Genomic DNA, 25,623 nt, shown 5'->3' with positions numbered 1-25,623 from the left:
GGGGGGGGGGGGGGGGGGGGGGGGGGGGGGGGGGGGGGGGGGGGGGGGGGGGGGGGGGGGGGGGGGGGGGGGGGGGGGGGGGGGGGGGGGGGGGGGGGGGGGGGGGGGGGGGGGGGGGGGGGGGGGGGGGGGGGGGGGGGGGGGGGAACCTTACAAGTTAGAACTACTTGAAGACATTGTTAAATAGAATTCAATGTATCAAATATCAACTTGTAAGCATAAGCAACCTGCAATGCCCGTTGGACAGGTGCAGCACCACGATATAATGGCAAGAGACTTGGGTGAATATTGACAGTCCCTGAGGGATCATAATTACAAAAACGACTATTTAGACGACTCCAAGAGGAAGAAGAAAAACAATCAACTCCCAAATTTGATCAGGTTCTCTTTCCATCTCATGAAAGATTCTTCTAATCTCTTCTAGTTCAGACTGTATTTCCAATGACAGTGTTTTAATTTGGATACCAACAAGAAATTTAGGTTTACCTAATGCTGGAATATTGAGAAATTTGGTCGGTAAGATATTCCCATATGCTGCTGTAATACATAGTTCTGGTTGCAAAGCCTTTAAGGTGCTCAAAAATTTGTCCTGCAAGAAAATAAGAAGAAAAAGAGCATTCTACATGGCTTACAAAACTTTTCCGTTAACAAGAGCGTTACACAAGGTTCAAAAGTTTCAAATATAGTATTACTGTAACTAAGTCTAAAAACTGTCACCATTGATCATAGGCAGAAGTGAGAATATGTCAAAAAAAATAGGTCTTATGAAAAATAGAACTGGGATATCCTTGAGAGTATTATTGTGCGTGCATGTGCAAAGAAATAAATGAGACAAGGTTGATGTAACGGCCCAAGCCCACAGCTAGCCGATATTATCCTCTTTGGGCTTTCCCTTTCGGGCTTCCCCTCGAGGTTTTTAAAATACATCTGCTATCTAGGACTCATTCCCTTCTCCAATTGATGTGGGACCCTCCAATCCACCCCCTTTGGGGCCAAGCGTCCTTGCTAGCACACCGCCTCATGTCCAGGGTTCAACGTCCTTGCTAGCACACCGTCTCATGTCTAGGGCCTAACGTCCTTACTAGCACACCGCCTCATGTCCAGGGCCAGCGTCCTTGCTGGCACACCACCTCGTGTCCACCCCTTTCGGGGCTCGGCCTCCTCGATGGCACATCGCTCGATGTCTAGCTCTGATACCATTTGTAACGGTCCATGTCCACAGCTAACAGATATTGTCCTCTTTGGGCTTTCCCTTGAGAGGAGCCTTTCGAGTTTCCTCTCAAGGTTTTTAAAACGTTGTGTCAGAATTCAGAAATTTTATGGCTCGAATCTTTAGTATTCTCTTATTTATTACCTGNCACTTTTTTGATTATGGATCTACTACCAGAAACTCAATGCGTAATCTTAGCATTCAATGTGTATTCCTGAATAATCTCATTTTTCAATTATTCAACCATTTCATTTTACCAAGTTCAATGTTAGTCAGATTAGTCAACATTTCTATGTTTCGATGCAACAACAAGATGTTATTTGTAACAAGTAGTTTTGTTGGTTGGTTAATTGGTCACATTTTATTCATGAAATGGGTTGGATTGATATTAGTCTGGATACAGCAAAATAATTCTATTAGATCTAATAAGTACCTTGTGTCAGAATTCAGAAATTCTATGGCTCGAATCTTTAGTATTCTCTTATTTATTACCTGTGTCTACTATTTAGGCAGAATACCGTCACCCATTCTTACTAAGAAACTGAAAGAAACGGAGGGGACTAAACAGGAACAAGAGGGATCCACCGAAGAAGATACTTCTCCTTCCCTTTTTTCGGAAGAAAAGGAGGATCCGGACAAAATCGATGAAACGGAAGAGATCCGAGTGAATGGAAAGGAAAAAACAAAGGATGAATTCCACTTTAAAAGGACACGCTATCAAAAGATAAAAAGACCTGTTTATGAAACTTCTTACCCTCCGGATGGAAATAAAGAAAATTACAAAATGCTGATAGATTTAGATACAGACGAAAAAGATATCTTCTAGTTTGAAAAACCTCTTGTGACTATTCTTTTCGACTATAAATGATGGAATCGTCCACTTCGATATATAAAAAATAACAGATTAGAAAATGTTGTTAGAACTGAAATGGTACAATATTTTTTTTATACATGCCAAAGTGACGAAAAAGACAAAATAGTTTTTACATATCCACCCAGTCTATCAACTTTTTTGGAAATGATACAAAAAAAAGATATCTTTGGTCACTTTTTTCCTGATGAATTGGATAATTCTTGGAATTATCTAAATGAACAAAAAAAAAAAAAAAAAAATTTAAACAAAAAATTGATAAATAGAATAGAAATTCTGGATAAGGGATCCCCAGCTAGAGTAGGGGATGTACTGGAAAAAAGGACTCAATTATGTAATGATGAAACTGAAAACGACTATTTACCAAAAACATATGATCCTTTGTTGAGCGGACCTTACTGCAGACGAATCAGTTTTTTTTCATTCTCAATGATAAATGGAACTTCTAGAAAAAATGATAGTGAGAATGTTTGGACAAATAAGATTCATACTATCTTTCTTAATACTAATTACCCACAAATTGAAGATAAAATTGAGTCAGAAGATCGAATAAAATATTTCAAATTTTTATTCGATGCAATTATAACCCCTGACAACGATAAAGCAAGTCCTCAAAACTCGATTGGACTAAGAGAAATCCATAAAGAAGCTCCTCGATGGTCATACAAATTAATCGACGAGTTAGAACGCCGGGAGAAAGAAGAAGAACAAGAAAAAAAAGACGAAGAAGATGAAGAAGACAAAAAAAAGACGGCGCAAGATCATCAAATTCGTTCAAGAAAAGCCAAACGTGTCGTAATTTTTACCGACAATCTAAACTCTGAAGATCCAGATATTGATATTGATATCACAAATCAAGATATTGATATCACAAACCACGATATTGATATCACAAATACTGATGATTCTGACGAATCATCAGACGAAATTGTTTTGCTACGATATTCCCAACTATCGGATTTTCATCGAGACGTAATTAAAGGCTCTATGCGTTGTCAAAGACGTAAAACAGGTATTTGCAAACAGCTTCAAGCAACTGTACGTTCTTATCTTTTTTTTGACAGACAAGCCAAAGATGTTTTGTCTTCTTTTGATATTCCCGGAATAATAAAAACGCTTTTTAGACCTTGGATATCGAAAAACACAGAATTGACTATTTCGGATAATACACAGGAAAAGCCAGAGGAAAATGAAACAAAAGCGGTGATGATAAGAAGAGCCAAGGAGGAAGAGAAACAAACATGTATAGAAAGATCAGAAACCTGGGATAAGGCACTACTTGGTCAAGTAATAAGAAGTTGTTTGTTAGTAACTCACTCATTTATTAAATAAATTATATTGTGATACCCTCATCTACTAGGGAGAGGTTTCCACACCTTTATAAAGAATGTTTCGTTCTCCTCCTCAACCAATGTAGGATCTCACGGTTGATCAAAAAATTCTAGGTAAATCTCTTTACCACAAATAAAAAAGAAATAGACTAGCAGTAACCAATGGCGAATGGATGATCATCCACCATATCTTTTAGTCTTCATAAATACAACAAATTTATCATGCATTTACAAAATAAACATACAAGGTCATTCTTCAAAGTAAGAGCTAAACTTGATGCCCAGCGTTGTAAACTTGTACTCTCACACCATGCTAATATTTTAGAACTTTCCACATTTTCAAAATTCAGATGTTTCTATCATCATGGCAAGCAGAAGCAATAACTTAAAATGACACTTCTTCCTTAACATGATCTACAACAACTTCACTTCAAATAAAAAGTAACATTACCTCTCCAGCTTTTTCAGGTGTAAGAATAAGGTCAGAAGAGAAGCCTTTATCAAGAGCATATTGCGCAACTGGAGAAGGCATCATCTTTCTCCCCCTATCTCTTCTAGACGGTGGCTGAGTAACAATAGCTGCAACCTAAATGGATTAACAGTAGTTATATCAAAATTACATTTCAGAGATTCGTATCGACCAGATACAAGACTGCATTGAAGAGCCAACGGCTGAAAAATGGTAATGGATACCTCAAAAGCTGCATCGGCGGCGAAAGAGGCGTTAAAAAGAGCATCAAGAACTGTAGTCGAGACCTAGGAAAAAGGAATTTCTTCCGATTAAACAAAGAAAGGAGAATAGAAAGAGCTGCAGAGAGAAGAGAAAACCTGAGGAGAACCGAGGAAAACGAGGGGCTTCTTCTTGGAGAAAACGGAAGAGGAGGAGGAGGAAGGAGAAGTTGCTGAATGTAAACAGCAAAAGCGACGAAAAAAGAGCGAAGAAGCCATTGATGTAGTTCCTTCAATGGCGGATTGGGGCTTCGGCTTCGTCTTGGCTCTTCACTGTTTATCCACTTTCAACCAGCCATGGAGAAGGTGACTCAGAAACTCACAGATGGGAAATCCCGCTTGGATTGATTTTCCAAAGCTCACTTTTTTTTTTTTTTTTTCTCTTTTTCTTTTTATTATTTTGATCAAATTATAAATTTCGTATTTCTTTAAATTCTAAAAAAGATTTATTTTTTAATTTCAAAGTTATTTATTTCAATTATTAAATCCTTAAATATTCAATTTTAGGTTAACTAGATTTATTTACTTCAATTTTGTGAACATTTTCAATATTCTTTGAAATTTATAATCTTTTCGCAAAAAATTAAATTTAGTTATTTTTTTTTTCATAATAATAATTTTCTTTCTATAAAAACCTCTAACATCATTTTAAAGGTTAAAGAAAATTGAAAGTTTAAAGTCAGTGTTAGGTGATTTTTAAATTTTACCGACTAAATGAACATTGAATACATACCTTATTCTATATCGCTTAAGACATCAATTAATAATTGTATCAATTATAATATTACGACGTGTTTGATTGATTTAACAAATATTTGCTTCCAAAATTTATTTATGATTTTTTTAAAAAAATTTATCCAACTTTTGTCTCTTTATGTTATTCAATGTGAACGTGTAAATAAGAAGTCAAAATAAGTATAATTTAGTAGTACTTGTTATGTACTATCGACTAAAAGGTTAAAAGTTCGAATTCATGCCGTTAAATTCAAAAGAAAAAGAAAATCACATAACAAGTTTATATATTCCTAAATTACTTATCAAACAAGCCCGAAGTCTCCACTTCAAGTTAAAATTTTCAAAACTCAACTTCCAATCTAATTCGCTTTTCAAATCAATGAGTAAAACCTCTTCCAATGCTTCATGATCAATCATTCAAAATATCCAGTCTAGAGATCCTCGATCAATCCATGTGCAACACATTTGACTAAAAAAGGAGGCATTCGAAGATGATTTTGTTTCAAAACATAGCTCGTTACTCTTATGAGCTTTGGAGTACTTTCTTTTATTTCTAGAAACAAAGGAAATTAGTGTTATATAGAGGAAACTAATAGATACTTAAAACTTTAAAAACTTGGTAACAAGTTCATAAATATTCTACTTTGTCCAATGAGCCTCCTCAAATATGTCATTGACCCATTCCACATTTTTTTAAAAAATTCTCAAACCTATGCAAGTTTAGTGTTATATTCAATACAAAATTCAATTGTAAGTGTAATAAATTCTTTAATTTTGGACAATGTTGAATATGCTATCCATCTATCATACACAAAAGATGCATTTTATTACTGGATATGCATGATAAAAGATGATGATATGCACAAAAGCATGCACCAAGTCCTTCCCCCCCAGATAGAAAGTTTAGGTGACAAAGATCAGAGCCAGCCAACAACGTTAAGACAGTTTAAACAATAATTGAGCTTTGTTTTAAAATGAATGTGCACCTGTGATGATCCTCAATGTTGGTCCTCAGCGTGAAGGCCAAATGCGAATCTCCAAGATCGTCTGGGCTGAAGAAGATCCGAAGAACTCATTTGGAATCAAAAGCGATCCCTTGGAAGGAGGATCTTCAGTCCAACGTTGGATCTCCTTCGCCACTGATAGCAAAGAAAGAACATTCCCGTGTGATTTGGCTTTAATATCATAACAAAACTTTTTCTCAGACGACCGAGGTCCAATCCTTTTCAAAGTAACCGCATCACCAAAAGTTTCAAACGAGTAAGAGAGGACAAACAAAACACCATCGTTCTCTGCTTGAAAGATACAATATTTATCATCACTGTTCAAGCATATTGTGAACCTTGAATTGTATGAGATGCTTTTGGCGGAGTCTTGGTGCCTTTTTCTGAAGTGTGACCCCAAATGCTCTGCCGAATCAACATAAGAGCAATCAGATAAAGGGCACGAACAGGGTTGATATGGGCACAATGTCTCATGCTCATTTATTTGGTTCAAATTCGTTGTAGTTTTGCATCCGTATCTTGAGTTTTGGCAGGGCATCTTAATTGATTCAAGAACCTTCTCGATCGCTCTGCAACGCATGTAGCCAATTGGCAAGCTGCAGCTAGGGCATTTATTGTGAACTTTGGAGCAGCAGCTAGAACAAGAAATATGCCCATTCTCACACTAATTCATCCAACAATCAACATCTCAGCACCAAAGTATATGCTATATGACATAAAATAGACTCAAAGATAACAAGAAAAGAGATTATATACACCAATATATGCTTATTTTCTTCTATATTCATCCCTTTCAAGTTCAAGGTGAAAAAAATATCAAATAAGTACAGCTTGATTTTTGGCATTTGCTCGAGATAATGTAACAAGAAAAGCAATTCAGGGCAAGATTGATAGGAACAAGGGACCTTCACATTAGAATGATATTGTCCAGTATGAGTATAATCTCTCATGGCTTGGCCTTTGATTTCCCTAAACGCTTCATACCAAAGAAGATAGTGTCCCTTATTTATATACCCACGGTCTTCCATCTTAATTGGCCAATGTGGGACTTCAACAATCCTCAACAATCCTCCCTTCGAACAGAGTACACTATTGCGTCTCTTTTTAATAGTCACGTGTCTGTCTTAACACTATTTTAGACAACTCCTCTTTTCTAGAGCACATTGCTAGTTCAATAGAGCTCTACCACGGATCTTCACTATGACTACAACTTCGAGGCTCACTTTTTTTTTTTGTTCGACATCTAAGTCACACCTTCTAGGCTCACAACTTTTTTTATTCGAAACCTGAGGATTCTATGGAAACCGCTAAGTTAAGATAAGAATAAGACTATGATACTACTTGATAGGAACATGTGGGCCACAATGATGTGATAAGCTCTCATGGCTTTACTTTTGGTTTCTCCAAAAGGCTTCATACCAATGAAGATAGTATCCGTTGCTTATATACTCATAGCCTTCCTCATAGCCAACGTAGACTCCAACAATCCTCACCAAAGATTTCAATTCAATCCCAACCATTTGTGATTATGTCCCCATAATATCCAGAATAATTTTCATGTTCAAAGATTATTTACATCAAAACATTTGATATCTTCAGTTCTACAATCCATACCTCCACGATCTTTGCCAATAACTGTTCAAAACTTCGGCATATTTCTTTAATTTTTATCATAATCCATAACTTCCATTGGAAATCCACAGTCTGCACAATAAACTTCTAAACGAGAAGGTTAAAATCTCATAGTAAGGGGGATTTGGAAACCGTCAAATCCAGCAAACACACTAAGTGAACTACAGTAGTCAAAATTGCAAGAAAAAAAATGGACGAGAAGAACAAAGCATCATAGACAAGAAGATTAACAAGAACGATAATCGTAAGCAAAATGCAAGCGGAAAAAAAGCTTAATCGAACCTGGTAAACAGGAACGGACAAGGGCACGCAACAAATATAGCAATCGAGAACTTGAGGATCGGTAAGTATGACTTTCATCGTCTCGTTCTTCCATCTGCTAGAGTTGACCGAACTTCGCCTCTCCTTTTCGCCGTCCGATGATCGAGAACCCGCCATGTTTTATTTCTTCTTCTTCTTCTTCTTCTTCAAGTCAGCCTCTTCTCTTCTTCAGACTGAGAGAGTAAACTATTCTGATGGTTGAAGTCTTTGTTAAGAGAAAAATCATTTTTATACCGAAAGTAAGGGGTAGTTTCGTCATTTGGTCTCTTAAAAATCTCATTTTTTATTTTGTTTCTCGTTTCTTTTGTACGCCGAAAAATTGGGCAGTGGTTTCAATAAAAGGTTCATTAAAAATAAATAAGCTAAACAGTAACCTCCTTACGTTCCGCGGCCTCAACTTTTTGTCTCATATTTAAAGAATTTTTTTAAAAATAATTTTAAGCTTAATTTTAAAATATTTATAAAACATAAAATAGAGTTACATATATATTTTATATATGCAAATATATAGATATTTACGTACTTAGCATATAGTTTTTTCTATTTGTTATTATTTACGTATCATGGTAATTTATTTGATTATAAATAGAAAATTGGTGCTGTGATTTTAGAATACATAATTTAGGTGCGGTAATTTTAGCAAATATTCTCCCTACCTATTTAAATTTTATGTTTAAAAGAAACTGAAAAATTTTGAAATTTTGAAATATTTAAAAATTAATTTATTGAATATAAATTTGAATTTTAGGCGTAAATCTATGAATTTAAAAAAAAAATTAAAGATTTAACATTTTTTAAAAATATTTCCAACATTTTCAATCAAACATAATTTTTTTTTTTTTTTTTTGTAATAACAATTAAAAATAAACCAAAAGGGCTTTTTGTCCAACATTTAAATAACTTTTTTATTTATTTTAAGTTTGATTTTAAAATATTTATAAAACATTAAAAGAAAAAAAGTTTGAAGTTTGAATTTGATTTATTGTATATAGATTTAAATCTGATGAAAACTCTAAAATTTTAAATTTTTGGAATATTAACTTTTTTTTTAAAAAAAATTAACTGAATGAATATAAATTTGAATTGTATGCTTGAATGCTCAAATTTTTGTTTAGTAAATCTATCAATTAAAAAAAAAAAAAAAAATCAAACGTTCAACATTTTTTTAAAATGTTTCCAACTTTTTCAATCAAACATAAAACTATATATTCTTTTTTTAATAACATTTAAAAATAAACCAAAAGGGTGAAAATATTTATTAAAAAAAAAACGTGAAAAATAGGCAACGGTAAATTTGTAAATTTGAATCACCATGCTTTTGTTAGTTCTCAACAATCTAAATATCTAACTTTCAATTTTGTGTCTAATTAATTCTTAGACTTTAAAAAGTCTATAAATGTTTTACTTTGTATGTAAAAATCCTCAAGCTTTCAATTTTGTTTCCAATACGTCAGGGACCCATTCGACATTTTTTTTTTTTTTTTTCTAAATTCACAAACCTATGCAAGCTTAATGTTCTATTCCATACAAAATTAAAATTAAAAGTTCAACAAACCCATATAGATATATATGCACAAAAGTATGCACCAAGTCCTTCCCAAAAAAACAAAGAAAACACAGATGCAAAGATTAACTCAGTTTAAACAATAATTCAGCTTTGTTTCAAAAAATGTATGCGCACCTGTGTTGATCCCCAGTGTTTGTCTTCAGCGTGAAGGCCAAATGCGAATCTCCAAGATCGTCTGGGCTGAAGAAGATCCGAAGAACTCATTTGGAATCAAAAGCGATCCCTTGAAAGGAGGATCTTCAGTCCAACGTTGGATCTCCTTCGCCACTGATTGCAAAGAAAGAACACTCCCCTGTGATTTGGCTTTGATATCATAACAAAACTTCTTCTCAGACAACGGAGATCCAATCCGGCTCAAAGTAACCGCATTACCAAAGATTTCAAACGAGTAAGACAGGACAAACAAAGCATCATCGTTCTCTGCTTGAAAGATACGATATCTATCACCACTGTTCAAGCATATTGTGAACCTTGAATTGTATAAGAAGCTTTTGGCTGAGTCTTGGTGCCTTTTTCTGAAGTGTGACCCCAAATGCTCTGCCGAATCAACATAAGAGCAATCAGATATAGGGCACGAACAGGGTTCATATGGGCACGATGTCTCGTGCTCGTTTATCTGGTTCAAATTCATTGTGATTTTGCATCCATATTTTGAGTTTTGGCATGGTATCTTGATTGATTCAAGAACCTTCTCGATCGCCCTGCAACGTATGTAGCCGATGGCCAAGCTGCAGCTAGGGCATTTATTGTGAACTTTGGAGCAGCAACTAGAGCAAGAAATATGCCCGTTCTCACACTAATTCATCCAACAACCAACATCTCAACACCAGAGTAAATGTTATGAAATAAAATAGACGCATAGAAAACAAAATGAGATATACTATATACACCAATATAAGCTTATTTTCTTCTGGATTCATCCTTTCAAATTCATGTTTGTAAACAATGAAGAAAATCCCACAATCCACACGATTGAACCCCAAGTCAAGCACGACTTGATTCTGACATTTGCTCAGACACGAAGCTAAAAGTATCAAGATAGGCAAATTCAGGAAAAGATTTCATTTCAATCCCATCCATTTAACGACTCTGTCCCCATAATATCCAGAAGAATCTCCATGTTCAAAGATTATTTGAATCAAAACATTTAATAACTTCAGTTCTACAATTCATTCCATTGTTGAGGATTAATGAAAGTAGTCTTTGATTAAGAGGAAAATCATGAGTAAAGAACACTATTTTTATTGGTACGAGACATTTTGGAAAAACAAAAAACAAAGTCATGAGAGCTTATGCTCATAGTGAACAATATCATGTCATTCGTGGAGATTTGTGATTCCTTAACATGCTTTCAAAGTCATGTCATTAACTTAGCCATGTCGATAGAATCCTCAAGTGTCGAACAAAGAAGTTGTGAGCCTTGAAGGTGTGTAAAAAATGACTCAAGTGTCAAACAAATGATGTACTTTGTTCGAGGGCTCCAAATAAAGGAGTCGAGTTTCGATTAAAGAGAGGCTATTCGATAGCTCCATAGACCTTAGAGGAGGCTCTATGGTGTACTTTGTTCGAGGGATTAATGAAAGGAGTAGTCCAACATTGACTAATTTAGAGAAAAATCTTGAATTTATAGGTAAGGAATAGAAAGATCATGAGTTTATAAATAAGAATACTATGTCCACTGGTACAAGGTCTTTTGAGGAAACTAATAGAAGCTAAAAGTGACAATATCACATAATTTTGGAGGTTCGTGATTCCTAACGTGCATAACTCAGTGAACTTTGCCAATAACAGTTCAAAACTTCGCCATATTTCTTCAATTCTTTATCATAATCCATAACTTCCGATGGAGATCCACAGTCAACAAAAAATAATCAAAAAGATAAGTTAAAAACCTCATAGAAAGGAGGATTCCAAAATCGTCAATTCCAGCCAAAACACTAAGTGAACTACAGTAGTCAAAATTGCAAAAAAAGAAAAAAGAAAAAAAAAAAAGAAGGACGAGAAGAACAAAGCATCAGACACAAGAAGATTAACAATAACGATAATTGCAAGCAAGATACAAGCGAACAAAAAGCTTAATCGGACCTGGTAAACAGGAACTGACAAGGGCTCGCAACAAATATAGCAATCGAGAATTTGAGGATCAGTGAATATGACTTTCATCGCCTCGTTCTTCCCTCTGCTACAGTTGACCGAACGCCGCCTCTCCTTTTCGCCGTCCGATGATCGAGAATCCGCCATTTGTTCTTCTACAAGTCAGTCTCTTCTCTTCGTCAGACCGTGAGGAAGAAGACTTTTCTGATCATCCAAGTCTTTCCGTCGTGAAAAAAACAGTTTTATTCCGAAATTGAGGGGTAGTTTCGTCATTTAAAAAAAACATTTTTTATATTTCTCATTTCTTTTCTACTTTATCTGCGGTCGTATCAATAAAGGTTCATTAAAAAAAAAACTAAATATTGACCTGGTTGGATTTGACGGTTCAAATCTCGGTATCCATTTTTTTGTATTCAAATTATTAACATTTTAAAATACATTTATAATAGAAATTCTAGAATGAACCACGTCCCACAACCTAGATTTTTTTATCTAATATTTTAATAAAAAAATTTACTTAATTTTAATTTTGATATACAAATTTAAATTTTATGTTCGAAAAAATCATGAAATTTCAATTTTATAATTAATAAATTTGTGAAAACTTTAAAATTTTTAAAAATTAATTCTCCCGAGTCTTATAATTAATAAACTCAAATCCATTATAATTAAATAAGCAATAAATCCATGAAATCGTGTCAATCATAACATAACATATAACATATATAAAGGTTAGAGATTTGAATTTCAATATATACTAAAATCTAACCAAAAAAATATGCAACATAACTATAAAATCAAATCAATTAAAATATTCATAAATTCAACGATAAAATCCCTAATTAAACTTAAAAATATATATCCCAACACAATCAAATAAATCAATAGTTATATGAATAGTTCTAGATTTAAAAGTAAATAAATAAAAGAAAACTTCAATGGAGGGTGTAAATTAAATTTCACCTCTCGCTAAATATCAACTTTAACGTTAAATTTTAACTCAGTTAAAAATTGAGGTAAAAGACTGATTTTTTATTTTTTATTTTTTGTTGATAACAATTAAAAATAAACCAAAAGGGTGAAAATATTAAAAAAATAAAATAAAATAAACGGTGAAAATGGGTCGACGGTAAATTTGAAGCACTAGCTTCCACTTTGCTGACGGTAACTAAATGGAGTCTCGTCTTTAGAGGCACCTTTTTACCCACAGTCAACAAAGGGAAGCTAGTTACCATTGTTTTGACCACCCAAAACGACGACGTATGGACAACTACTTTGCCTTCTTCCTTTCATATGCCCCCTTCAAAGCAGTGCTCTTGTGATCTTCCTACATATCACCCTCGTCTATTTATAGGGCCCCAAGGTCCTTTTTCTACTCTAATGAAATGATAAAAATAGCCCTAAACTTTTAAATTATTAGGTGAATAAAAACGAAAAGCAAATGCATTGAATTTGAAATTCGAGTATTTGGTGTGTTTAGGTATATTTGGTAAATTCAATTAATTTATATAGGTATTTTAAGTAATGGACAATAACAAAATTGAAGAAAACAAATTGTAATGGACGCATCTTTTGTCAGAGAGAATTTCCTCTTTCACCCCTAACAAATTTAGTATATAATTAACTATATTAATATTTTTGATGAAGCAAAGCACGATCTGCAAAAATAAATCTCAGTAGTAATTGATATATTTCTTCTTTTGAGGTTGAAGGTTCAAATTCTGATACCCCATTTATACCCCATTTATTGCATCAAAAAGAAAGAAAGAAAAGATCATGATCCAGAGTTTGAGAATGACAGTTTCAAGAGGTATATGTGAGAATCATGACCAGAAAATATGATATATTTTACATAATAGGAAGACATAAATTGAAACTTATATATCTTCGAAAATGATATTCTCTTAATTTCCAAATAAAAGATGATAAATCTTTTTTTACCCCACCCAACATTTCAGATAGGATATGAATATGTACACATGATTTCATGACGAAAAGGAAATTAAAGACTTGCATGAAAGAAGGGGACCTTGAGAAAGGTTGTCGGTTCGATCTATGGTATTAAACGTCGTCGTAGGACGAGTGTGGAGCAGCGGTACATCCCGGATCAAAAGGATCCTCAGACCCACAGCAATGCCAGTATTGTAAGACTTTGCCAGAGTCTGGAGTGTCCATTGTTCCTCCTGTGTGTACACTTTCAAACTTACGCTTTGTTTCACCTGTATAAAGAAAGAACAACACAGGAATAGGTTATGTTTTGAGCAGAAAATACGTGCAAATCAAGGTAGGAATCAAGTAGTGACTCGAGAAGTTGGAACTTGGACTTTCAGAAAGAAATCAAGAATGACTTGAAGTAGTAAATTGAATTGTAGTCTATTTCCAATCCTCAAAATTATTCAAACCTTCTCGTTTTGAGTGATTCAACATAACATTTTTGAGTTTCACAGTCAATCTCAGTCTTTCGATAATCCAATCGATATCAGTCAGCATAAATTTGGTTATACACAAGGTTTGAATTATTCACAATTTCTAAGGCCATGTTTGATACCTATTTGTTTTTTGTTCTTTGTTTCGTTGTTGTAAATGCTTTCAAAATCCAAGCGATTAAAGCTATTGTTTAAAGCAACTCAATCAGAAAGGAAAGCAGAAGGCTTTTACTTGCAGAGTCCACAAAAGTCATCAGTGGTAAAGAGCTAGAATTTGGATCCAAATCCAATTTTTTTTTAACTTATTTCAGTTTAGGAAGTTCCTACTAATCTTTCATATATTCTACTTCTAACTTCGTAAGAAAAACTATTTAACCCCTGATCATGATATTTTTGTATATAATGTAACGGAGACCTAACACAACACAAGTTTAATTTGTTTGCATCATGAACAGATATCTACAAGTATTTGAAGTAAAAGAAGTACCAAAAGTAAATTGATGAGAATAGGTTATAAACCTTCAATTTACAGTGTCCATCAAGCAGCACCTTGATTACAAATGACATAAGTATTACAAATCATGGATAATCAAGAGCTGAGCAGCAACCAAAGCTTTAAATAAACGCATTTAAATTGTACAAATGGAAACGCAAAATGGCTATGAAGTTGAACAAAACACAACTAACTTTGGATGTTAAGATTTTGGTTCCTCGATTATTAGGATTATTTCAACATGATTCTTGATTTTCAAAATGTCAATTTCAGTCCCTAAATTTTAAAAAGTAATCATTTTGGTCCTGACAGGACCAAAGTTGTTACTTGTTAAAATTTTAAGGACTAATATGGCATTTTGTAAGTAAAAACTAGGGACTTAAACTATGAAATAAGTATGAAATAAGTACCAAAACGTAATTGAAGAGAAGGTTAGGAATGCAAACCTATCACATAAGGTCCGAAGAAAGCTGCGTTGAACATGAAATAAAACTTGATTGAGGACAAAGGAACCTCGCCTAAGGTCCGAAGAAGCCACAAAAAGGGTGAAAAAGTTGGGGTTTGAGTTCACCTCAAGAATAGCCACGAGTGAGGGTATATCATGGCATCACACGATAGGAAGATTATGTCCATGATAAGTGGTATAAGAACCATGCCCCTAACTTAGCCATGTCTAGTAAAATTCTCGAATACCTAACAAAGTGATAAGTCTCAAATAGACATAGTCATGTAGGATTGTGGATGAATCCTCAAATGTCAAACAAGTGTGTTTGAGGGGAGGATTGCTAAGGGTATGCTAAGGAATGATCTACGTCGTGTAATCCACAATGCGATTAGTGGTGGAGCTCTATCGAATACGAGGTGTACTCTAAAGAAGAGTTATGTCCTGAATGAGAGCAAACTCTAGGTGAAGCCAGATAATTGGACAGATGGAATGCCTATTAAGGGTAGGATTATTGGGAATGCAAACAAAATCATACATTGAAGTATGTAATTTCCAGTTTCCATCAAGAAGCACATTGTACAACTGACTAAACGGTGACTACAAATCATAATCAAATCAAAAGCAGAGAAGAAACTAAACCTTTTAACACACTCAAATTGTACATCACAGAAACGAAAAGCGGAAATGAAATCGGAAGAACTACAAACAACTTAGGGCGTTACCTCCAAAATGAGCAGTGTGAAATCGGCAAGCTCGAGGATGATTAAGGGAAGGATCAAATTGCGCCTTGCAATTCCTGCAAGTTCTAAGCGTCAATTGATTGCTAGAATTCGCAGAGCTACGGATTCTATATATTTTCGGCGAATTTGCACTCAGTTTCGAAGTGCGATTCAAACAACCGGAACGAAAATCTCTAACTTCTGAATGGAAAGAAATGAAACGAGCTGATAAACAGCAACAATGGAGATTTAGAGCCATTGCTCCGAAATGGTAGATTTCTGTAACAGTCATAGATGAAGTCAGGAGTTCGTTCTAATTTCTATTTGAGGAGCCGAATCCGTGGAATCGGTAAACCAGAGGTTCTTATTAAATTCTTGAAATTATAGATTTTTCCTTTTCTTAAAATAATATTTAGAAAATCGAATCATTTTAACAAAATTTTAAAAAGTCAATAAATAAACTATTTAAATATCATTTTAGCCCTTAAAATATTCGTTTTTATTTATTATGTGGGTAAAATTTAATCAATGAAAATCCTTTAAAATAAATTTATAATTACCTTTCATAAAATTTATTCTCTAAATTTTTGTAAAAATAATAATTAGAGAAGAAATTGATAAATTTTAAAAATATTTTTAAAAAATGGAAAAAAAATATAAAAAAATTATTTGGGTTTAATATGTTATTATTTAAATCAAAATAATTTTGTAAATAATTTAAATTATATTTAAAATTGAGAAAAATAAGTTTATTTTGTTGGAGATACCAAATTCCGGCAACCCCAATCTTGGATTTCTAGACGGCTCCCTGAAAGGAACGAAAATGGAGTTGAGTTTCACATACGCAGCTTCTCCTTCGCTTCACAGCAGGCTTATGTGCTACAACCATGGAGTTTTAGCTTCTCCCTTTCCAGTTTCCACTCCTTTCAAGCACTCTCATGGCGCTAATTCTAGTTCTAATGCTTTTAGAATCAGAAAATCCGTTCCCGTCGCGGCGGTGAAGGCCTCGCTCAGTTCGTCACCTCTGAGACGAACCTTATCCAGTAATTGGGATGTTTTGGGAAACTATTCTGCAGCTTCGACGCCAGCGCTGCCTCGATTCGAAGAGCTCGATACAACCAATATGCTTCTACGCCAGCGAATCATCTTCTTGGGCTCTCAGGTAATCTCTCCAACAATTTCCTGATTTATGAACTTCCTGGTCCATTTCTTTGATTTTTGTTTGAATTTTGTGGTGCTTTTTAGTGGGTTTGAATTATGAGGTTTTGGTTTCTGGCAGGTTGATGACATGACGGCAGATTTCATCATAAGCCAGCTACTCTTTCTTGATGCTGAAGATCCAACAAAGGATATCAAATTGTTAATCAACTCACCTGGTGGTTCTGTTACTGCTGGTATTTTCTGCATCATTTTACTTTTATCATGAAATCCTTGATTATTTTTTTTTTCTTCTGACTTATGCATTATAGTTCTGTTCTAAAGTAGTTGGATTGGAAGGATGCTCTCGTAGAATCTTTATGGTTCAAACCTGCTTCCCTGCATTCTTTAATAATGATTTTAGTTTTGGCCTCAAATGAGTTTCTTATTGCTCCAATGCGCTCGTATGTAGAATGGAAATTGCATAGTTCGACTTTTCTTACTTAAATGAGTTCAACTGCCTTCTGTGTTGATCAAGTTCAGATAATAGAACAACAATTTCTCTTTCAGCCTTCACCCCCTTTGCATTGAATGTAGTTCTCAATCCAAGATAAGCATATTTCAAAATTGTGGAATCATTGAAACATTTAAGATGCAGTGTCGTCGGGGATTGAGAAAAGATCAGGTTACATGGGTTTTGACTTGATTATTCTCACTTTGGAAGTAGCTTGGGAACTGCCATGTTTGAGTAAGGATCATAATTCGTCTAGTTGTGAGGCAAGAGTGTCTGTTATTGGTTGTGTTATTGTACTTCGTTTTGTGAATAAAATATTATGAGACCAATTCATGTGTTCGAATCTGCGAACCGCTTGATATGCTTAGTTTTCAAAAATATTCTTATTTATCAGGTGTTCAGTTGGCTAGTTTTTACTTTTTAGCACCATGGACGTAACTTTTGCCATCGACCAAATAAAAATTATTGTATGTGGTGTGGCATTAATGGGGCAAGAGCTTGGATGATATGCGTATAACCTGATTCAAGTTCATAACAGATTCTCGGTGTGGGGCTGGTTTCATTTCTCCAACGGTCTTAAGAAGGATGTTATAAAGAAAAAAAATTACAACACCCATTCTATAGCCAGTCCAGTTTACTCCTGGATGCCTCGGTACATTTGTAGTAACTCTGGCAGATGAAGCCACGTACCTACCGAAGCAGTTGTCTATTCCATTATTTCTCATAACTAAAAACTGCCCTTCTTTTGTTTGTTTATATTTTGTTCCTTGGTCTCTTCATTCTTCAATCATATAAAGGGCTTCTCAAGTACATCTTTGGAATTCCACTTTTTTCTTTCGGGCTATCTCTAATGTTGAAGGGTGTCATTTCAATCCATGTTTGTTGCTCGACATTTTTTTTGCCTGCATGTAGGAATGGGAATATATGATGCAATGAAGTTGTGCAAGGCCGATGTTTCAACGGTTTGTATGGGACTTGCCGCATCCATGGGAGCTTTTCTTCTAGCTTCTGGTTCAAAGGGAAAGCGATTCTGCATGCCCAATGGTAGAGTGATGATCCATCAACCTCTTGGAACAGCTGGAGGGAGAGTGAGTAGTAGACTCTTGTTTTCTGCGCTTTGATGTTAAGTGAATGCCATTTTGTCCACCGTGATTGTAATTTTTGTTTCACCTTCATATTTTTTTTCTTTTTTAGTCCTAGTTGAATGCGTGAAACATTAAAAACATTTACATAACTCCTTTCTCATTTTGTTAAGTGGTTTCATGGTAGGTAGCTAAAATCAATAGTACTTGGAGATGCTGACACGTCTTCCAATTAATTAATTCCTGAGTGTTGCATAATTTAGTTGTTATGAACTCGATTTATATGTGTGTGAACTTGTATATAAGGTCGCAACGTTTGGTGCTATTCATATAAGAGCAGCATGGAATCAAATACTGGAAACTTATTGACATTGCCTGTTGATCTATGTGATAAGTTGATTTGAGCTTCCACTTATGGTCTCCCCGAATCACTTTGTAATTCGCTGGTTAACCCGTCCATGCCAGGCGACAGATATGAGCATCCGGCTACGAGAGATGGCGTATCACAAGATTAAGCTGAACAAAATTTTGTCTAGGATCACAGGAAAACCATTGGAGCAGGTTTGCGTCTACATTGTGTCTTTAACCATCTATCTGGTTCTCAGTTTCTTGCTGGAACCCTTGATGTTTACAAGTTTTCGTTTGCAGATTGAATTGGACACGGATCGTGATAACTTCATGAATCCCTGGGAAGCAAAGGAATATGGTTTGATTGATGAAGTTATTGATGATGGAAAGCCAGGACTCATTGCTCCAATCGCAGAAGCCAATCCTCCGCCCAAGACCCGAGTTTGGGATCTATGGAAGATCGAAGGGAGTCGTAAAGCTAAGAAGAATTTGCCTTCAGAAACCAAGATTTTGCAGAATGGATACCAAGGAAGTGATGAGGAGCGCAGTCCCCAGCCAGAAACAGAAGAACCAAGTCCTAAATGACAGGACACCCGCCCTGTTCTTCCATTATTGTATCCTACTTTGTTCTTTCCATTCTCAAATACCTCCTTCTCTGTAAGATTTTAAAAAGGTTATTATTACCAATCAGTTAAAACCAGTTATAGGTTCTGGAAAATTCAAGAGTCCAAGCAATCCCTTCTCTCGAGTCGATATCTGAATCCGTGTCAAAACCTCAGTACGACATGAACGGTGAGACTTAGTTCTGTCAAGGCCCATATCCACCGCTAGCAGATATTGTCCTCTTTGGGGTTTCCCTTTCGGGCTTCCCTTTCCACACCTTTATAAATGGTGTTTTGTTCTTCTCACCAATCAATGTGCGATATCACAATCCACCCACCTTCGGGGCCCAACATTCTTACTGGCACATCGCCTCGTGTCTACCCCCTTCGGGGAGCAGCGAGAAAACTGAAACATCGTCTGGTTTCTAGCTCTAATACCATTTGTAAAGGTCTATATCCACCACTAACAGATATTGTCCTCTTTGAGATTTTCCTTAGGCTTCCTGCAAGAGCAAAGTTTCCACACCTTTATAAATAGTGTTTTGTTCTCTTCTCCAACTAATGTGGATGACCATGATTTTGAAAAGTAGGCTAAGATTTTGATTAAGAGGGATATGTTTGAACTCAAAAGTGCTCATGCATTGCTTAATAGGAAGATGTTCTTTAACATCTTGTGTGGAAGATTATGATGTCCCTTGATGTTTTGAAGCATATACACTATTTTCACAAAAATCTTTTTTATATTTATTTTTGTTTAAATTATAAATTTAGTCCAACATTTAAAAAACATAATTCAGAGAAAATATTTAATGGTTCCAATCGTTTCGAGAATAAATTAGTAAAAATAATTTATGTATTTTAAAACGTGATAATTAAAATAAAACAAATTCAATTTACAAGAACTAAAATCATATTATAATATTCTCAAAACTTTATACATTTATTCAACACATTTTAAATTCCTATAATTATTTAGTTTTTTTTTTTTAGTTCAATTATATATTTTTAATCTATGATTAAACAAAATATTTTTGGAAAATTTCGTTGGAATCTCTAGCATTTCCCCTTCTCCCGCTATTTTTGTAAAGAGAGGAGAAAAAGAAAAAGCACAAACTTGAGTTCTCTCAATGCATTTCCCCCTTAAATGATCTGTTGTTTGTTCAACTGGGTTACAGATATCATCAATTTTTCTGTCAATCAAGGTAATGGAGCAGTTATAAGAACACTCCATCTCTTGCTTCCTCATTGGAAAAACGGCTGCAGGAGGAAAAGAAGGCCGATTTTGTTTGTTTCTTCTATCGTAGAGATTCTATTCCCATTTATGTAAGCATCCCTTCTCTCTCTTTCTCTCTTTCTCTCATGAATTTAATTTTACTCATATGATGTTCATAAGTTCATGCCTGCAATGTGTTTGTTCATTTGCCAATGATGGTGGAAGTTGTTTGAAGGTTGCTGCCACTGTCTCTTTTTTTGTGCTTTTTCGTTAGTTTTAGATTTTTCTTGATCTGGATTGTTGTTTCCTTCAATTCATTTGGTTTTGTTAGATTGCTGCCGGAACTTGAAGAAGCTAACATATACGTGTTACGAATTATTAGTGCAAACGTTTGAATCAGTTTAGAGTTCTTGAGAACTTCGTTTTTGAGTCGCAAGAACTAAATGTTTGAAATGAAGCTAAATATTACTGTTCTAGCTGGAGCACTGGTGCTCAATCCTCTTATTATGCCCATAGGTCTCTTCCTACTTATTATCGAGGAAGGCTTTGCCTATTCCAAGGCCAATCTCTAAGTAACAATCCAAACCCACTACTATAAGATATTGTCTCTTTGGGCTTTCTCTTTCGAGCTTTCGTTTAAGGTTTTTACAACGCGTCTACTAGGGAGAGGTTTCTAGACCCTTATAAAGAATGTTTCGTTTTTCTCCCCAACCGATGAGAGATCTCACAATCCACAGCCCTGAAGGGGTGGACACGAGGCGGTGTGCCAGAAAAGACACTAGGACCCGAAGGGGGGTGGATTGAGGGGTCTCACATCAATTGAAGTAGGGAACGAGTGCCAGCTAGGATGCGGAGTCTCGAAGGGGGGCGGATTGTGAGATCCCTCATCGGTTGGGGAGGGGAGAACGAAGCATTCTTTATAAGGATGTGGAAATCTCTCCCTAGTAGAAGCATTTTAAAAACCTTGAGGAAAAGCCCGAAAAGAAAAGTCAAAAGAGGACAATATCTACTAGCGGTGAGTTTAGGTCTATTACAAATGGTATCAGAGCCAGACACCAGGCAGTGTGCCAGCGAGGACGCTGGGCCTCAAGGGGTGGTTGTGAGATCTCGGTTAGAGGGGGAAACGAAACATTGCTTATAAGGGTGTAAAACCTCTCCCTAATAGATGCGTTTTAAAAAACCTTGAGGGGAAGCCTGGAAGGAAAAGTTTAAAGAGGACAATATCTACTGGCGGTGGGTTTGGGCTGCTACGTAATTGATCTAAATTTAGAAAACAGCAAGTATATCTCCAAACATCCCAATTCCGAAGCCCTTACCAGTTTCCCCACCACCCTTGGGACGCAAATTCTAAAAATTTCAGTCTTTTCTTTTCTGCTCTTTATCTTTGAAGTATTATTATGCTGAGAAACAATCTGAATCCTCATGAAAGCTGGCCACTGCAGCAAATAAAATTACCTGCACAATTGTAATTGTTGTTTGGCTTATTTGTTTTATTTTATTAACACTCACACCAATTTCTTCTGGATCGTTGAAGAATGGGGGATCATTTTTTCCTGTTGGTGGATCAGTTGCTCACTGAATCAAACCTTGAAGCTATTATTGAGAGATAAAAACATAATTCTTCATCCTATGGCCTCAACAAATGCAGATAATATGATACCTTCCATAGATATAGATATTGAATCCATATCACCTTCAAGTAAACTTGTTGAGTGCAGAATTTGTCATGATGAGGATGATGAATCAAATATGGAAACACCGTGCTCTTGCCGTGGCAGCTTGAAGGTTAGATTTAGTTTTGTCAATACCAACTGGTTTTACTTATAAAAAACTCAGATAGCTATTTTTTGAATCCCCCTTTTTAAACTTTATGACTGACTAAGTGGTTTCAACTCTGTAATATTCATGGCCGTTAAGAATGAGAAACAAAAGTGGGATCGAAAGTGCAATTACAGTTATACAACAAAATATATTCTACCAATATCTTTATATCTTAAATCAAATGTCATAATAATGACTCAGATTGGGGTGCTATTCTTGTTTTCCTTTCCCTTTCCAATCCTTATGCCTCGTTGTGTTAGTTTAGATGGTTCATCTTGATACTTGGCTTATAATCTGCTATAATTGCAGTATGCGCATCGCATGTGCGTTCAGCGGTGGTGCAACGAGAAAGGAAACATAATCTGCGAGATTTGCCACCAGGTCTGTTGTGTTTATATTAAAAAGAGATGTCTTTAATGCAGGGCTAAATTTATGGTATCAAGAACTCCTTTTTCTTCTTAGGACTTTAAGCCAGGGTACACAGCACCTCCCCATGTGTTTTATAATGGAGGTATTAGCTCACTAATGCATTTCAGGTAAGCCATTAACCAACCTATCTCCCCACAATGCATATAGTTTTCTTGTATATTGAGTTCCTGTTCATACATTTCTTCAACACTTTGATATCAAATTGTGGTCTCAGGGGAAGTTGGGAGATGTCAAGGCTGAACCAGCATGTCCCTGCAGAAATGCTCGATCACGAGTATCTCGATTCCGCGTTCGATGATTTCATCAGTCCCTCTCCATGCAGCGTACTGTGCTGCCGCATAGTTGCAGTAATGGTATTCCCTCTCTCTTCAATTTACTTCATTTGCAGTTTCCTTATCTCTGTAAACCAATTTTAAGTGTCTTGGTAATTGGCCTTGCTTTCTGCTGATTGAAAAGTATTGCATGTTTTTGCTCGTTGATTCCTTTTCATTGACTTATTGAGGCACCTAAGAAATTTAAAATTTAAAGACGAAAATGTAAGGAGTAAATGTTGAGGATCGTTGGGAGGGAGTTCCATGTTGACTAATTTAGGGAATGATCGTAGGATTATAAGTAAGGAATACATCTCCATTAATATGAGGTCTTTTGGGGAAGCCCAAAGCAAAGCCACGAGAGCTTAGGCTCAAAGTGGACAATATCATACCATTACGGAGAGGAGTTATTTTTAACAGTAAAATGTTTAATGTGGAGGAATGGATTTGGACCTTCAACCTCCATAAAAAGAGTAGATGCTTTAAAAGCTAAGCTATGCTCGTATTGACAACTAAGATATCATTCCGCCTGTTATTTTTCTCTCGTATTTGTATCATTATGACAGTTGGTTTGACCTGAAATCCTCGGTTTGAAACTGCTAATCATATCTGTATGTTGCAGTTTATCGTTCTCCTTGTTTTACGCCATACTCTTCCGATTATAATTAGTGGAGCTGGAGAGTTTTCACTGACATTGTTAATGGTAAGTTTGTTGCTCGGCCTTCCTCCATTGTTTAGACCAATGAAGAGCCACAAGTTCATGTTCTGTGTAATGCAGTTTCTGATCTTGAGAATTGTTGGGATTCTTCTGCCTATATATGTCATGGTTAGGGTATTTACCTCCATTCGAAGACGGCGTCATTATCAGGTTAGTGATCCAGTTGATATCTAGAATTGATATGCATAGCATTTAGTCATTTTCAGATTCTCGATGGAGGTGTGAGGTAGAAGTGAATATTTGTTGGTGCGAGATCCTACCTCAGTTGGGGAGGAGAACGAAACATTTTTTATAAAGGTGTGGAAACCTCTTTCTAGTATATGTGTTTTAAAAGCTTTGAGGGGAAGTCCGAAAGGGAAAGCCCAGAGAGTATAATATCGATTAGCGGTGGGCTTGAGGGCTCTTACAGTTCAGCTATTTCTATCACAAACTTATTCTCTTGTTTAACCATGTTTCATGTTATAATCACTACATATTTGTTTAATACCCATGAGATTAGTTGAAGTATGCATAAACTAACCTGACATGATTGCCTTTGATCATTTTTTTAAAGAAAGAAGAGAAGAAAAGAAAATAAACGTTCAACGCTCATGAGTCCATGAATGTTAAATAAAAAATAATACAAGGTTTAGTCTTTGAACTTTCGGGTTTATATCTATTTGATTTTTTAAGTTTAAGAAGTGTCGTTTAGGTCTCTAAACTTTAAACTACATACCCAAAAAGTCCATGAACTTTAAGAAATGTCTAATAAGTTTTTTGAACTTTCAATTATATACTTTCTGATAGGATCCCCCTCATCACCTCGCAACATCAGATGACGAAAGTGACTCGACGAGCCCTTCTCAACCGCGCTTCTTCGACTTGAGATAGCAGCAGTTCATTGTCCCCGTCTCTGATACGATGGAAACAATGTAACAAGAGAGAAAACGGTCAGAAGAACTGCGTAGAAGGTCATCGACTCATCAACACCATTCATGGCAAGGAAGTTAAGAGCTGCATACGGTCCTCGCAGCGAGCAACGAGCCACGACCCGGTTAGCTTCTGCAATGAAGTGTTCATCATTTGTGGTGAAACAGCAGAAACTTGTTTGGTTAGATTCAAACTCTTTATGCAATAGAATCATTGGCTCACTTACTCTCTTATGTATAAAGTGGGTAATGGTTAGAAGGGGCTTTGATCTTTGTATATAATATGGGCTTTGATCTTTGTATATAATATGTGTTGCTTCAAAGATGAATGTGTTTATCTATACATATATACATATATATACATACATATACATACATATACATACATATACATACATATACATACATATATTAGCTATGATGTTTAAAATATTAGTGTCGACAACAACGTTGAAACCTCAACTTTGTGAAAATATAGATAAAATACGGGAGTGATATTACTGAAAAATTGTAAAAACAAAAAATATTTAAACTTAAAAATAAATATTTTACACTTTTTTAATAAATATGCATTAAACAAATCTAAATGAATCTATTCGAACATAAGTTACTTGTAACTTTTTCAAACGAACACTTTTTACATCCGCTGACTTTAAATAAATTCATATCTAAATTTTTCAAAAATATTTTAAAACTCATCAGAATTTAATACAACTCATTAAAGTTTGAACCGTTTACCTTTGGAGAACATATTAGTTATAGAATATATATTAAATATTCATAATTAGAATATATTAGTTATGGAATATATATTAGTAATGAGTTAATATTTTTTGATTGGAGTAATCAATTAATATTTTTACTAGTAGTATATTTTAATTTTATTTTTTCAGATTTATTTAATTTATATTTTTTTTTATGGATAGGTATTAATTTATTAGTAGTATATTTTATTTTATTTTC

General features: G+C 35.1%; 6 protein-coding genes across 11 annotated transcripts in view; 2 read left to right on the top strand and 4 right to left on the bottom strand.

Moving 5' to 3' along the window:
- The window catches only part of LOC111492892 (methionyl-tRNA formyltransferase), a 7,098-nt gene extending 2,601 nt beyond the window's left edge, over window positions 1–4,497 (bottom strand). For both annotated transcript variants that reach the window (XM_023142394.1, XM_023142395.1), the window contains exons 1-5: window positions 4,241–4,497; window positions 4,106–4,168; window positions 3,864–3,998; window positions 487–589; window positions 228–298 (exon numbers count right to left, since the gene is read on the bottom strand). In XM_023142394.1, coding sequence (XP_022998162.1) covers window positions 228–298; window positions 487–589; window positions 3,864–3,998; window positions 4,106–4,168; window positions 4,241–4,360 — 492 coding nt within the window. In that variant the 5' untranslated portion in view covers window positions 4,361–4,497. The remainder of the gene's footprint in view (window positions 1–227; window positions 299–486; window positions 590–3,863; window positions 3,999–4,105; window positions 4,169–4,240) is intronic.
- A 1,130-nt stretch (window positions 4,498–5,627) lies between these two features.
- On the bottom strand, window positions 5,628–8,046 carry LOC111492641 (E3 ubiquitin-protein ligase SINA-like 10). Of its 2 annotated transcripts, XM_023142021.1 has the most exons (3): window positions 7,795–8,046; window positions 7,495–7,584; window positions 5,628–6,544 (listed from the first exon to the last, which is right to left on the bottom strand). In XM_023142021.1, the coding sequence occupies exons 1-3, from the start codon at window positions 7,948–7,950 to the stop codon at window positions 5,888–5,890; spliced, it is 903 nt and encodes a 300-aa protein (XP_022997789.1). In that variant the 5' UTR covers window positions 7,951–8,046; the 3' UTR covers window positions 5,628–5,887. The 2 variants fall into 2 exon arrangements, with proteins under 2 accessions (XP_022997789.1, XP_022997790.1); XM_023142022.1 differs by lacking the exon at window positions 7,495–7,584 and having other exon boundaries at window positions 7,795–8,045.
- Window positions 8,047–9,330: 1,284 nt separating this feature from the next.
- Window positions 9,331–11,727, bottom strand: LOC111492642 (E3 ubiquitin-protein ligase SINA-like 10). The gene is made up of 2 exons (XM_023142023.1): window positions 11,486–11,727; window positions 9,331–10,196 (listed from the first exon to the last, which is right to left on the bottom strand). Exons 1-2 carry the CDS (start codon window positions 11,639–11,641, stop codon window positions 9,540–9,542), a joined length of 813 nt encoding a protein of 270 aa, XP_022997791.1. The 5' UTR covers window positions 11,642–11,727; the 3' UTR covers window positions 9,331–9,539.
- A 1,585-nt stretch (window positions 11,728–13,312) lies between these two features.
- Window positions 13,313–15,940, bottom strand: LOC111492645. Its single transcript, XM_023142029.1, has 2 exons — window positions 15,581–15,940; window positions 13,313–13,713 (listed from the first exon to the last, which is right to left on the bottom strand). The coding sequence occupies exons 1-2, from the start codon at window positions 15,867–15,869 to the stop codon at window positions 13,556–13,558; spliced, it is 447 nt and encodes a 148-aa protein (XP_022997797.1). The 5' UTR covers window positions 15,870–15,940; the 3' UTR covers window positions 13,313–13,555.
- A 387-nt stretch (window positions 15,941–16,327) lies between these two features.
- Window positions 16,328–19,376, top strand: LOC111492640 (ATP-dependent Clp protease proteolytic subunit 3, chloroplastic). Its single transcript, XM_023142020.1, has 5 exons — window positions 16,328–16,739; window positions 16,857–16,971; window positions 18,141–18,316; window positions 18,776–18,871; window positions 18,959–19,376. Exons 1-5 carry the CDS (start codon window positions 16,401–16,403, stop codon window positions 19,241–19,243), a joined length of 1,011 nt encoding a protein of 336 aa, XP_022997788.1. The 5' UTR covers window positions 16,328–16,400; the 3' UTR covers window positions 19,244–19,376.
- An 855-nt stretch (window positions 19,377–20,231) lies between these two features.
- LOC111492643 lies at window positions 20,232–25,021 on the top strand. Of its 4 annotated transcripts, none has more exons than XM_023142024.1 (8): window positions 20,232–20,583; window positions 22,192–22,258; window positions 22,604–22,675; window positions 22,757–22,830; window positions 22,938–23,076; window positions 23,657–23,737; window positions 23,813–23,902; window positions 24,539–25,021. In XM_023142024.1, exons 1-8 carry the CDS (start codon window positions 20,405–20,407, stop codon window positions 24,620–24,622), a joined length of 786 nt encoding a protein of 261 aa, XP_022997792.1. In that variant the 5' UTR covers window positions 20,232–20,404; the 3' UTR covers window positions 24,623–25,021. The 4 variants fall into 4 exon arrangements, with proteins under 4 accessions (XP_022997792.1, XP_022997794.1, XP_022997793.1 ...); XM_023142026.1 differs by having other exon boundaries at window positions 20,445–20,583; window positions 22,008–22,258; XM_023142025.1 differs by lacking the exon at window positions 20,232–20,583 and adding an exon at window positions 20,596–20,708 and having other exon boundaries at window positions 22,008–22,258.
- The last annotated feature ends 602 nt before the right edge of the window (window positions 25,022–25,623 follow it).

The sequence above is a fragment of the Cucurbita maxima genome, unplaced genomic scaffold (genome assembly GCF_002738345.1).
Source record: "Cucurbita maxima cultivar Rimu unplaced genomic scaffold, Cmax_1.0 Cma_Scf00018, whole genome shotgun sequence".
Taxonomy (NCBI): Eukaryota; Viridiplantae; Streptophyta; class Magnoliopsida; order Cucurbitales; family Cucurbitaceae; genus Cucurbita; species Cucurbita maxima.
The sequence above is the reverse complement of the archived record's forward strand: the minus strand, read 5'-3'. Positions and strand labels throughout refer to the sequence as shown.